This window comes from Rhipicephalus sanguineus, chromosome 8 (assembly GCF_013339695.2).
Source record: "Rhipicephalus sanguineus isolate Rsan-2018 chromosome 8, BIME_Rsan_1.4, whole genome shotgun sequence".
In the NCBI taxonomy this organism is placed as follows: Eukaryota; Metazoa; Arthropoda; class Arachnida; order Ixodida; family Ixodidae; genus Rhipicephalus; species Rhipicephalus sanguineus.
The window spans coordinates 6,014,607-6,028,831 of record NC_051183.1 but is presented as its reverse complement, the minus strand read 5'-3'; the positions used below and the strand labels follow the sequence as shown (position 1 = coordinate 6,028,831).

Below are 14,225 nucleotides of genomic sequence, written 5' to 3'. Positions count from 1 at the left end.
AGCTACCGCAAGGGTTAAATCGTGATCATGGGCGTTAGTCGTCGGTACGGAGATGTGCCACTAGGCGTCAACGTGAGTGCGTCCACATCAGGCGGTGCTACATCTGCCAAACAACAATGGGCATTATACAAGCTCTCATATACCAATGCACTAAAGCAATCAACTACTTCTGTGACGACACGTTTCACTTTCGTGTTATACCGATTCATCTGACAGAGGGATCTTTTTTGATCATGGTATTTAATAGAATGCGCATAGAGGAAATAGCACATGCAGTATCACACAAAGTTAGTGTTGCAGTTACATAGCGACGATAAGCGTATACAAGCATTGCTAAAAAAGAAACTCGAAGGCTAATTTAAAGTTCTATATTCGAGGGAGAGTTCTTCATAACGTGCTGCACAGGAAAGTTTGCCAGGCTAAGCACCTCACCAAGAACCAGTGCGGTCTGTTGTCAAGTTCATCGTAAACATCCTTTAACGAATATCCATTCGGGACCCGAAGGTCGCGGGATCGAATCCCGGCCGCGGCGGCTGCATTTTCGATGGAGGCGAAAATGTCTGAGGCCCGTGTACTTAGATTTAGGTGCACGTTAAAGAACCCCAGGTGGTCGAAATTTCCGGAGCCCTCCACTACGGCGTCTCTCATAATCATATCGTGGTCTTGGGACGTTAAACCCTAGATATTATTATTATTAATATCCATTCGGATGAAATGTGTGAAGAGGCGGTCGGCTCTGCTTGATGGTCTTGCATACGCGTCTTCCACAAACCGTGCATACCAATAAGGAAAAACATATGATAGGGCACTTCATCAAGAGATGTTGGCATAGGATAGCGAACAGTGTACGCATTAATTGCAAAATTTGTCTGCAGATTTCGTTGAAAGACATCCCTGAATAGAATGGCGTCTTTGTAGCTGACGAAGCAATGATCTATTGTCTCAGATACATCACAGAGACAGCAGTTTCTTTAGACAGCGTCGAAAAAAAAAAACACGATATGAATGTCTTGTAGTGGGAGGAGTCTCCTTAACGCATTAAAAAATTGTGTCACAGAAGCATACAATTGCGCCAGACGTCAAAACATGTGAATTGCGCAGCCAGTGGGGGTTTTAAAGACCCATTACAAAGCACTCAGACATATTTAATCATCATCAGCAGCAAAAGCACCAACAAAGTGAGCAGTTGCGTAGGTTCGCGCGTTGCCTTACGGACGCGTAGTGGGCCCTTCGCTGATTCGCAAGACGAATACTTACGGCGTAGTGGACGCTGCGCAACTGTACTTGCAGTACATAGGCATTCTAGGATATCTTGAAAGAGCCAATGTTACCCGCACAGAAGCTCGTTTCCTCGCGGCACGGTGTAGGCATGGACCGAGAACCGAAGCCGGGCTAGCAGTTGAGAAGGCGATGCGCACGGGGCCCGATTACGCTATCGCGTCCTACTCTTGAAGGCGAAGCTCAAGCGTCCTCCAAGTTTGTTAAATGCAAAGCATTTCTTAGCGAACCTCAGGCACTTTGGCCGTTTCTATCTACGTATCTATCTATCTATCTAGCCGCCTACATCTGGGCGCTCTCCTGGTCGTCTCCATAACTTGTAATATACCACAATTGGCATAGCCGGGGATCAGTGTATGACGAACACGATTCACTGGTCATGACATGAATAACGCAACATACCTGTCGCGTACGTCATGAAACCTTTTCTCTCAGTCACGTGTGGCACATACCCGCATACCAGAGTTCATGTTGTGCGGGTATGTGCCACAGGTGATACAGGGTCTCAACCAACACAGTAACCACGAAGACACACACACTGACACGCAAGGAAAGTGCTAATAATAATTCTTGGGGTTTATGTCCCAAAACTACGATATGATTATGAGAGACGCTGTAGCGAAGGGCTCCGGAAATTTTGACCGTCTGGTATTCTTTAACCTGTACCGAGATCGCAGAGTACACGGGCATCTAGCATTTTGTCTCCATCGAAATTCGACCGCCACGGCCGGGATCGAACCCGCGACCTTCGGGTCAGCAGCCGCGCACCGTAACCGCTACACCACCGCGGCGGACTCAAGGAAAGCGAGGAAGCTGAAGACAGAACACCCCTGGAAGACGCTCATCTGCCATCCACTAGTCCACATGGTCCGGAACGTGGACCACGAGCATTACGCAAAAACCGGGATCAATGCTTCCTATAATAAATATGCCGAGAGAACCAGGCCTCTTATCATTACTGGTGGCTTCAACATTGATTTATCATGACCCAACAACGCCTGGTCCTTATACTGCGTGACAGACGGCTTGGATGTGGACAGAACATCAAAAGACCTCGCTGCCACATGTAGGACAGGAGACATCATAGATGATTTCATCGTAAGAGGCATCCAGAATTTACACTAATTGTACTATACCTCGCACTTCACTGCACTTAGACCCCTCGTAGCCGCGATCACGAACGGATCCGATTAACAAGTCCGGTCCAGCTGCTGGGGCTCACTGATCACGGTGATGATGACCTTGTTCAAGAACTGTCAGGAACCCATTTCACACATGCACGCGGGTTCGTGAAACGTGCGCGCGTTCTCCGTCATAACCGACAAGTATAAGGATAACAACTGTAGCAACTGCAACTGTGAATGTAACGTACTTGCAGTGCGCCTGCGCGCGCCACTCGGCTGTGTATATATCTAGGGAAACCTTCCGGAATGAAGCTTAGTTGCGAGTAACGCCTGTCCTCTGCATCTGTGTTCCTTCTTTGTCTTCTTCGGATTCGCGCTATCCAGTATTGAAGAATGTAAGCACTACATATCATCTTACCGCGTCTGGTGTTGGTAACACCCATGTTGCTGTTGGCATCGTTACGTAACTGCACGTAAACAACTGGTTATAAAATACATATGCGACTCTTCACCATATGAGTGTGCGTATGCCACTTCCACATTTCTCTAGCGTCATTCCGTAACGTTTCGCTCAATGTGAAAAATTAACCACACTCACCATCCCGCGCATGCTTCGCAAAACATCGATTCCCACGGTACGTGGGATATGCCGAATTTTTGTGAATCAAGCACATCGCAAAGTCCACTTAGCGTCGTCCTAAACACGAGGAGTATTAAATATCGCATGAATTCACCGTTTTAACGACTCAGTTATAAACAGAAACAGGGCTCTAAGTCATGCACTTCAAAATGCGCACCACACTTGTTGTGCGTGACGGTCGTTTATCGGTTGTGCTTAAGATGGCCTTTTATAGCACGGTCCTGGTCCCACTGCAGAGAAATATTTCTGTCAAGAGAAGTCTGACACTTCCGTGCTTAAATCGGCCCCCCAAAAGAACAGAAAACGGAAGTGACCAAACTGAGTTACCGGGCGCTATGTTAACTTGGGGCGAAATGTATACAAAAACAACTGTGTACTTTGATTGATTTTCGCGTTAAAGAACCTAGATAATGAAAATTAATCCAGACGGCGTGCCTTGCGCTCATATCGTAGTAATTTCACGCAAAACCTCATCAAGACTGGGTAAATACATGCGCTTTGCGTTTTGAGGACTATGTCACCCGTGACTCTCGCGTTGCGACATGCTCCACTCTGTCTACAGAAGAGATGAGCGCCCTACCTCAGGAAGGATCACTTAACAAAACACGTTGCAAAACACTACCTCAGGAAGGAGCACCCCTTGTAGAGGAAGCACCAAGAATTTCAGCTAAAGAATGTACTTGGACAAAGCGAAATCCTTCGGTGCCCAGCAGAGTGCCAGAGAAGGTTTATGAGAGCTTGGACACACTGCAGTCCTAAACGCACAAGTGCAGCAAAAGATTACTACATTTTTCAAAACGTACTAAATAAGCAGGAATTCATATTCAAGTAAGCAGCATTGAAAGTAAAAGGGTTCAAATTACATTTCAACAACTGATGTTTTCTTTAGCTCCTCATAACAAGTTGCAACAAAGCTATTTCAGTTCAGCGAACTTTCACTTTAACGAGCTTTTTTCCTGGAGTCCCTTGAAGTTCGTTGAAGTGAAGCTTCACTGTATGTATACGCATATATATATATATATATATATATATATATATATATATATATATATATATATATATATATATATGACAAGGGCTGGTCTTTTTTTGTTAGACGCAATATTAATGAGAACTAACAGACAATAATGCCAAGGAAGGTATAGGGGATGTTATTTGTAGTAATTAGGATGTAAATGTGAAGTAAAGCGGACGAAAAGATAACTCGCCGCCGGCAGGAACTTTCCTGGGAATTACTGTCTGTTAGTTCTCATTATATATATATATATATATATATATATATATATATATATATATATATATATATATATATATATATATATACGTGTGTGTGTGTACATGGTCAAAGTGTCTGGCTCTCAGTAAATGCTTCGTACGTAAAACTCTTTCTATATACAATCGATCATCTCGAGCTATCATTAAATCAGTCATTAACCGGTAGGAGAAACCTATAAACACCATATTATTTACATAATAGACTTTGTAAAAATACGACTAAACTCACTTTTTCGTCCCATTCTTGCATGTGTGGCAGGAATTCCTTTTCGGCAAAGTCGGACGCAGTTTTTTGCATTTGGATCTGTTCCTCGCTGAGACCAATGGTTGCTGCGCATGGCAGAAAAGCAGTGAGTAATTCACGTTACTATGGATCTCAGCGAACACACTGCAAGTACTGTAGCGGTACTTTGCCACATCATGCTGGTTCATGCAGCCAAAGGCAGCGTGAATGTGCAGCTATGGTATACATGCAGTGTAAAGCAGTGCCTCCATAATTTTTTTAATATAATATACAGGGTGTTCCAAGTAACTTGTGCCATCGTTTGAAAGCAAGCGACTGTTTCGAAGCTATAGAAATAGCCAAGGCAATGCTGTCGCTTGGAGCAGATCAGATCAATTTTTGCATTTTGCCAAATGCATAGCTAATGTTAACTACCGACTTGTCAAATGTTACGGTTAGCGCAAAAGTGTCAGTGAGAAAATGGTAGAGACCAACCTAAAAAAAAAAATTAGAGCCCCTGTGGAGAGAGGGAGACAGGAAGGTTAGCCAGTACGTGGTAAGCTAGCTACCTTGCACACGACAGCGAAGCTGCCACTATGGTGTAATGAATGTTGCTATAGTGAATTCATATATTATCATTATTGACTATATTGCGCGAATGAAGAGACGGACTCCAAGATCCCGGTGTTTGCCTTGCGCATTTCACACAATGGCGGTCTCAGAATAAAATCCTGTTGTGCATAAGAAGCCCGTTGTTTCGATAGTGCAAACGTTCGTTTGTTATGCAAGTGGTCTTACCTTTGAGGCACAATTGTTCGCGTCATTCTGCCACGTCGGCGAAATCATACACCCGTATGTTTACTTGTACGCCATGTCCATTTTTCGACTGTAAAACGCCGGATTAGTCGAGACAATATAAGTTCGCCGAAGCTGTTCTACTGTCCACGAACGCGATCCGCCAGAAGCCAATGCAGCTTGGCTGTGCTAAAGATCCCACGCACTGCGGAAATCGATGTAATGCGAAGCAATCAGCGAGAAGCTGCATAAACCGCACTGTCTGGCTTTGAGACAAATCGAGGTATTCCTGTCATCACATGTCGTTCGCTATCGCATGTTTGTCATGCATGCATGCACGTACAGTCTGGTATAACCATGCTAAAGAAACGTATATGCTGCTATGTACAACGCATGGCCTGTCATTTATGTTCGTCATACGTTCATGCCATGCCATACCAATTTTCGTATATGCCGCGAGGGCACCAAAACCGTGTAATGTGAATCATACCATACATAAACATTCATGTCTTTATGTTCAAGTTACGACCTGTTTTTTATGCTTTAAGTGCGGAGCACTTTTGGGGACCGGGCTGTGATCGTATGCTGTCGTCGTAGCTTGGCGTAACGCAGGCAATGCACAGCCATCTGAGCGCGCCAAAGAGAAGTTTTCTTCCTCTTCGAGCGCCTTGATGAAGGTATTTGGTGCACTCGGGTCACGTCATAGCAATTTTCAAAAATCCTTGAACACGGAGTGCCAGCAATTATACGAGTGTACTTGAATAAAACTTCCTGTTGGGCAGATGGTGTTCTATCACGTACGACATTTAGCGTAGTTAGCGCTCGTGTTCTTCTTCTCTTGCGCTAAAAAATGTCATACAAGTGGCCTCGTCTTCTTCCAGGTACCTTAGCGCGCGTGTGTGCATGCACTCTCTCCCAACCAGAAGAAGGAAAAGACAGGGCGGATATTGAGATTAACTTTACGCCTAGCGGTAAAACGCTACCCCGGCGGTAAAAGCAACGCTTTCGAAATAATGATTCAGAATCGCTGCAGTAATCCTTGATCCTACTGACGCGTACGATGTCACTTGGCGCCATGGCAGAGGGTGAAGGTGACTGACCATAGGGGGAGTCAATTGGCGGATGACGCGGTAGGGCCCTGTGTATTCAGAAAGAAGCTTCTGCGAAAAGTACCACATGACGAGAAGGTGACCACACGAGCACGAGACCGCATATGTGATGAATATTGTCGCGACGTCAAGAGAGAGGTCGTAACGCCAAGATCGAGAGAACAGCAGGTCGGTCTTTTTAATACCGCGCGCAAGCGAGTTCCTCTTCTTTCTTCATTCTGGCTCCTGTAAAACGCGTATGAGCCTTTTCGCTGTCGTCTTCGTCTTTCTCATAGCACGCACGTGGCATTTGCCTCCCTCCGAAAGACGCATCGTCCCGATGCGCAGCCCAGGCGCTCTACTTAGAAAAGCGCGCACATATGCACTGAAACCCAACCAGAGTTAGCTGGACAGGTACGGTTTCATCCGCTCGACATGCACGACTTCGGGTGAATGCTTCCGGCGACTGGAACCGCAATCACTGTCGGGAACGACCTCGAAGTTCACGTCGTTCAAGCGTCGGATGACTCTGTAGGGACCAAAGTATCGTCTCAGCAGTTTTTCAGAAAGTCCGCGTCGACGTATTGGGATCCAGACCCATACCTTGTCGCCGGGTGTGTAAGTAACGAATTTGTGTCGCAGGTCGTACCGTTTCGCATCTTTATGTTGCTGATGACAGATGCGTACGCGGGCAAGCTGTCTGGCTTCCTCGGCGCGCTGAGTAAATTCTTCGGCGTCGGTATCAATGTCGTCACCCTCGTGCGGCAGCATAGCGTCCAACGTTGTCGTGACCTCGCGACCATGGATTAAACTGAACGGTGTCATTCCAGTAGTTTCCTGTCGAGCGGTATTATAGGCGAAGGTCACGTAAGGCAAGATTTCGTCCCAGGTTTTATGTTCCGTGTCGATGTACATGGAGAGCATGTCTGCGAGGGTCTTATTAAGGCGCTCCGTTAGTCCGTTTGTTTGGGGATGGTACGCAGTCGTTCTCCGGTGAGCTGTACCGCTGAGCCTGAGAACCGACTCCAAAAGTTCCGCCGTGAAGGCAGTTCCTCTGTCGGTGATGACCACTCTCGGGGCGCCGTGCCGAAGGACGACGTTTTCGATGAAGAAGTGAGCCGCTTCTGCTGCTGTGCCCTTCTGCATAGCTTTAGTCTCCGCGTAGCGAGAAAGGTAATCAGTGGCGACAATGATCCATCGGTTCCCTGCAGTAGAAGTTGGGAATGGGCCCAGGAAATCCATTCCAATTTGGGCGAACGGCCGTGCTGGGAAGAGGAGGAACAGTCGAGAACTCCGGACTTAGGCCTAGGGGACGCCGGCTGAATCGGTGGACTGGAGTCGTGACGAGAGGCTGAGTCTCCGGACTGGGGGTACGTGTCCGAATAAGGCTTTCCTGCATCAGGTTGCAGTACCCAGCACCTCCACCAGTGTCGCGACGTCAAGAGAGAGGTCGTAACGCCAAGATCGAGAGAACAGCAGGTCGGTCTTTTTAATACCGCGCGCAAGCGAGTTCCTCTTCTTTCTTCATTCTGGCTCCTGTAAAACGCGTATGAGCCTTTTCGCTGTCGTCTTCGTCTTTCTCATAGCACGCACGTGGCAATATGTACTCCTATGACTCAGCCCCAGAGGAATACGCCGACGATAGCTGATTGTGATATCCGCATCATCGCACCGTAGCGCACTCTTCGTTCTCGATAAAACTGACGCCTGTGCTCTGCCGGAACTTTTCTGTTGTGCCTAATACTCGAGTGGAATGACTGCTCTCACAAAAAACAGCACGAAACCGCCTGATTGTCACGCGCCTGTCACGAGTGTATAGAGGAGCGATAAACAAATTGCTACGCTTCAGACCAGATAGCAAAAACGCTTCGCTGTCGGCGAAAAAGCTCCAAGCGGACGAATCTTATCGGTTTTTCTTTTCCACGAGATTGAGGTTATACTCTCCATGTTCATTTTTGCAGAGTCTCCCAATCAAAAGCTGAAAAATCATGTAACCTCGTATAATGCATGAAGGTTATAGCAATTAGTTTCTTAATTAATCCGAATAACTTAATCGCCACGTAACGTCCCCTTAATTTCTGCCAAATCAGATTTCACATGGCAGCCTAGCAGGGGAAACATAGCGGATCGACTGCATGACGCTCTCGCGCACTTGTTCGAGGAATCTTTTCGGGGGCGTAGCACCTTAGGGTCTCGGCTTGTCGGCGTGTCATTTCGTCGTCACGGTCCATCATAAACGGATATGCGCCACAAAAATTGGGTAAATCCCACTACTCGCCACCGGTCCACTAAACGTGAAGAAGGCAAAAGTTAGCCCAACAAATAGCCGACGACGTACCAGGATTTAATCGCATTAATTAACAGAAATTTGTTAAATTCCATCTTAAAATTGGTTTCCAGTGCCAAGTTTTCTCCTGTAAAGCAGACTTCGTAACATGTTGCGATGTCTAACACGAAGACAACTTACGGCAAAATCGCTGCTAATGGGCAATATGAGAGACAGAAAAAACAATAATAATAATAATAATAATAATAATAATAATAATAATAATAATAATAATAATAATAATAATAATAATAATAAGAAGAAGAAGAAGAAGAAGAAGAAGAAGAAGAAGAAGAAGCACCTTAGGGTAAGCTGCATTCTGATGCAGTTTTCCGACGACGTTGGTGGAGTTAAAACACACTTCCCCACTTGCCCGCTTTCAGGCCTGGCACCACTAATGCCTCATCAAAGAAATCTCTCTCAAAACAATGTGGCGAATTACATCTGACAGGCCCTTCTTCTGTCTCTCATTGCCCATTAGCAGTGATTTTGCTGTGCGAAGCACCGGCGCACACTGCATGCTTCGCTTCTCCCCCAGATTTCACGTTAGTGGAGCTGAAACACCCTTCTCTACATGCTTCGCCCCTCTCCAATTTTAACGCGATAGCGTTAACGAGCTCGTTTCGCAGCAATTTCGGTGTCGGCGTCGGTGACGGCGTCGTTGGTTGTGAGCGAAAAATCATCGTCTTGTCCATGACCGAAAAATCGAGAAAGTTGCAAATAAAATAAGTAAAATCTTCGGGTTCAAGTAATAATCGAACCCAGGCCGGCTGCGTGGCAAGCAGGTGTTCTACCATAGAGCCACGCTATTTCTTGAAACCGCTTTGGAAAAAAACAAACACTATGTAATATTGCGTGGCAGAAGCGTAGAATCGCGCCAAGCGTCAAATGTGAATTGCGCAACGAGTGGGTGTTTTAAAGGCGCACCCATTACAAAGCGCTCAGACATATTTAATCATCGTCAGCAGCAAAAGCATCACCAAAGTGAGCAGTTGCGTAGGTTCGCGTGTTGCCTTACGGACGCGTAGTGGGCCCTTCGCTGATTCGCAAAAGGAAGAATTATGGCGTAGTGGGCTCTGCGTAACTATACTCACAGGCATTCTAGTATAGCATGAAACGACCAATGTTACGCGCACAGACGTTCGTTTCCTTGCGGCAGGGTTGAGGCATGCACCGAGAACTGAAGCCAGGCTAGCAGTTGAGAAAGCGATGCGCACGGCACCCGATTGCACTGTCGCGTTCTACAGTTGAAGGCGAAGCTGAAGCGTCCTCCAAGTTTTTTAAAGGCCCGAACACACGTACACGTTGCAGCGCGTCAACGCGTGACTTTTTGACGCGTCGCCGCGCCCTCCCCCTATGGAGAGGGAGGGCGCGCAGCTTCGCGTAGCCGCGCGCCCTCTCTCCCCATAGGGAGAGGGCGCGGCGCCGCGTCAAAAAGCCACGCGTTGACGCACTGCAACGCGTACGTGTGTTCGGGCCTTAAAGACCAACTCCGGCGATTTTTTGGCCATGTCAAAGTAATGGTGCTTTTATGTTCCTGAGACGCTCCTGTTACGGGCACGATAGCAGAAATACTCGGCAAATTGAAGAATAATTTTAAATAAGCAAAAAAGCGCAATACCGAAACCAAAACCCAACCGAGTGTACTGTCTACGTATGACGTAGGCGTTGTTACAAACGAACCAGAAGTCGTGCAAGGCATGCCGGTCACGCCGGCGCGGAGTATGAAAACTGTGACAGCCGGGACGAGCAGGCGCACAGTGGAGAGGTGAGCGCGCCGCGCATCAGCTGTAATGTCTGCGACTGACAGTGCCGCGTCTGATAATGACAGTGTCTCGGCCAGCACAGCAGATGCTTGCTGTAGCGGCCGAAGTTAGCGGTGCCCTCGGCTGCGTCACTTCCGCCGCCTTCCCAATACTGACGTCACAGACGCAATGTTGCCAATAATTGTGGGAAGCCAGGAGGGCGTTTGCAGACAATCTTTAAAATTCATTTGCAAGCAATCTGCGCATGTCTCAAGCCTGTAATTTGGCATAAATCACGGAAACGTGCAAAGGAACGTACCCAGCGAATTTCATTGAGATCCATCGACCTCGAAAAATCGCCGGAGTTGGCCTTTAAAGGGGTACTGACACGAATATTTTCAGTTGTCGTTTTTTTGCGTCAAATGAAAGGTCAAGCCTCCAAGAGCCTAGAAAAGGTAGTGATAAGCGCGACTGCGCCCTGGAAAAGTAATTACAGTTTGTTTTTAAAAGCTAGTTTCGGTTCCTACTGTACCCTGACGTCACAACACAATATGAGCTTCTCGTCACGTGCTCGCACAATATATAGTGACGTTTCCACGGCTGCTCCGCGCCGTGGCTCCGTTGGGGACGTACAAGCGGCCATTTTGGAAGTTTTGATGACGCACAAGCGGCCATCTTGGAAGTTTTGGTACCTGACGTCACCACAACTAGCCAGACTGCTATGTGAAGTCACCAGAACTTGTACTGTAGCCTGACGTCAAGCTAGTGTCGATGTCAGTAGGTGCGCCATGGAAAAATTCACTTTAATTCCAAATTAAAATATCTTATCAGCATTTGCTGAGCTTCACACTTGCTCAGAGCCGTCTCTGCATGCAGGAGGTTGGTATGGCAGAGTAAACTCGCCTTCAAAAAAAGGTGTCAGTACCCCTTTAAGGACGATAGTCTTTCTTTGGATACTTGAACGCAGAAATTTTGGTCTGTCTGTCTGTCTGTCTGTCTGTCTGTCTGTCTGTCTGTCTGTCTGTCTGTCTGTCTGTCTGTCTGTCTGTCTGTCTGTCTGTCTGTCTGTCTGTCTGTCTGTCCGTCTGTCTGTCCGTCTGTCTGTCACACGATTCAGCCATCCGGCCAAAGTTTAAAGGGACACTAAAGAGAAACAATGAATTGGTTTAGATTGATAAAGTGTGCTCGGAGAACTCTTGCGTAGTTTATTTCACCACCATAGGTTTATTATTAGCGGAGAAAACCAAGTTATTTCGCGCCGAACTTTGTAATTCGTGACGTAAAAGACTTCAAAGAGCATTTAACGTATTTTGGCACCACTGGCTCGACGAAATTTCCACAAACTCATTATGTCAAGTCTCTGTCCCCCTCAGAGGACAATGTACTTCGATTTAACCGATTAGGAACTACGTAGGCCCAAGCAGGCGCCGTCAAAAATATGTGACGTCACGGCAAATGGTGCGGGAATTCGAAGGTGGCGTCGCCACCTGTATTTTCTTTCGGCGCGTTTTCTCGCTTATTAGGCGTCTTCGCGCAGAAAGCGTGGTGTTTTTGGTATCGTGGAAGACTACTTTACTTAGAATAACAGAGAGCTGAGCTAGTTGGTAAGTATTCATTCTAAAAAGACAGGGCGTGCAAACACGGACACAAGAAAGAAGTCAGGACACCACAAACGCCGACTAACAACTGAAGAGACGCACAACGGCTGAAAAGAAAGAAGACACGAAAACTTATCTGCGCATGCCCATGCAACAGGCGATCCTATCAATCCGGCACGCGTGGCGTTCTACGTGGAAGGTAACTGTTAAGGCATTTTATTTCATCTTTATGCAAGTTAATCGACGGTTGGCTCACGCATGCGCTACCACTATTCTCGATATGCCATGCTTCAATCATCAGGCGCGTTTCTTCATTTCTATGACGGTACAACACTGCGCATTCATCGAATTTTGGCGTGCACTTACAATCTCGACAATGTAAAGATAGATTAGAAGGTGAGCCTCCGGTTAGCGATCTCTTATGTTCCAACAATCTCTGGTTAATGCATCGGCCCGTTTGTCCTACGTAGAAGCGACCGCAGCCTAAAGGGACCTTATACACCACACTCGTACGGCAATCAGTGAATTTGTTGGTGTGTTTTACGAAACAAATATCGGTTCGCTTCTTGTCTTTTACTCGCTCATTCTTCCTCTGCACAGCGGCACAAATCTTACCTAGCTTATTGGCCGCCGTGAAAACAACATTAACGCCGTATCTGCTTCCTACTTTCTTTAGCCTGTGAGATACGCAATGAATGTACGGTATACCTACGACACGTTTCTTCCTATCGCTTTCTGCAACCATGCTTGGACTTAACACAATATACTTCTTTAAACGTTCAGCAACCGTGGCCACTGCATCACGAGGATACCCTACATCTAAAAGACGCGTAACCTGTGCGTTAAAGCTATCACTCATTCTGTGCTCACACGGCTTGGTGAGGGCTGATTTAAGGCAAGACATGGCGATGCCGTTTTTTACAACCTTCGAGTGCTTCGACGAAAAATTTAACAGCGGTTTCGAAGATCTAGGAGAATACTGCCAGCACACGTGGTTCTTCTGGAACGTTAAGGAAATGTCTAGAAATTGTATTCTATTATTCTGAGGCACCTCTTTAGTAAAGCTGAGCCCACCTCCATTTAATTCAAATTTTTCGCTCACGGAAGTTACCACCTTTACGAAGTCCTCACCGCTACAAAAGATCAAGTAATCGTCCACATAACGAAAAACCTTAATAACCGATTTACCTAAGGCGCCTTCCAAAAGATTGTCAATCTTGCTAAGGTATAAATCACTAAGAACCGGAGCAACCTTAGAACCAATACATATCCCTGATTTCTGCACATAAACGCCTTCCTTCCAACCTACAAGCGTCGACTTTAAATACATGGAAAGGATTTCTAGAAATGCCCCGGTAGAAACACCACATCTATCGGTGAAAACCGTCTGGTGCGCTTGTTCGTTAATACATTCATTAACACAATTTAACAAGTCCTCATGCGGCAAAGAATAATACAGGTCTTCAATATCCATACTAAAAGCTTTACAACAGCCGGGGTTCTCCTCTGAGAGGAACTGAACTAGCGCCTGAGAATTACGCATACGAAAAGGGTCTGAAAAACTCAAAGAGGTTAAGCAGTTCTGCAAATAGTAATAAATGAAGAAGCGTTGTGGCTTAGAAATATACAAATCACATTATTTACAAGGTTGCCACTAGGTTGTTGTGGATCGCTTAGCGGCTTTGTTTTCGTATGGCGGCCTCCGCGACTAGTTCCGGCAGCGCGCTACCGGTGGCCACTCGCGGAGGCCGCGTTTACAACGACGAAATCCAAGCGCGAGACGCGCGGACTTACACATTTTGCTGACCGAGCTTCCTGCATAGCTTCCACAGCATTGCACATGACGTATGAAACGGAGTATAACGTGGGTAAGAAGTTTCATTGTAGGCTGCGGCCTTCCCCAGAACGCTGCTTACGGTCGGCATCGGCGTTTTCTTTGCAACGTTAGTCGGTATTTTGAACAGCCCCTTAACAGGCGCATAGAAGATCCTGCAGATCCCACGCACTGTGGGAATCGATGTAATGCGGAGCAGCCAGCAAAGAGCTGCATACATCGCCTAGTTTGACTTTGAGGCAAATGAAGTCATTCTTGTCATGACATCTACTTCACTATATATCGCATGTTTGTCATGC

The 14,225-nt window shown here is 46.6% G+C and overlaps 1 protein-coding gene across 2 annotated transcripts in view; it reads right to left on the bottom strand.

The window, feature by feature from the left end:
• LOC119401262 (isobutyryl-CoA dehydrogenase, mitochondrial) overlaps nucleotides 1–14,225 on the bottom strand; it is an 88,427-nt gene that overhangs the window by 44,807 nt on the left and 29,395 nt on the right. For both annotated transcript variants that reach the window (XM_037667943.2, XM_037667944.2), the window contains exon 2: nucleotides 4,547–4,647. In XM_037667943.2, the coding sequence (XP_037523871.1) occupies nucleotides 4,547–4,647 (101 nt within the window). The remainder of the gene's footprint in view (nucleotides 1–4,546; nucleotides 4,648–14,225) is intronic.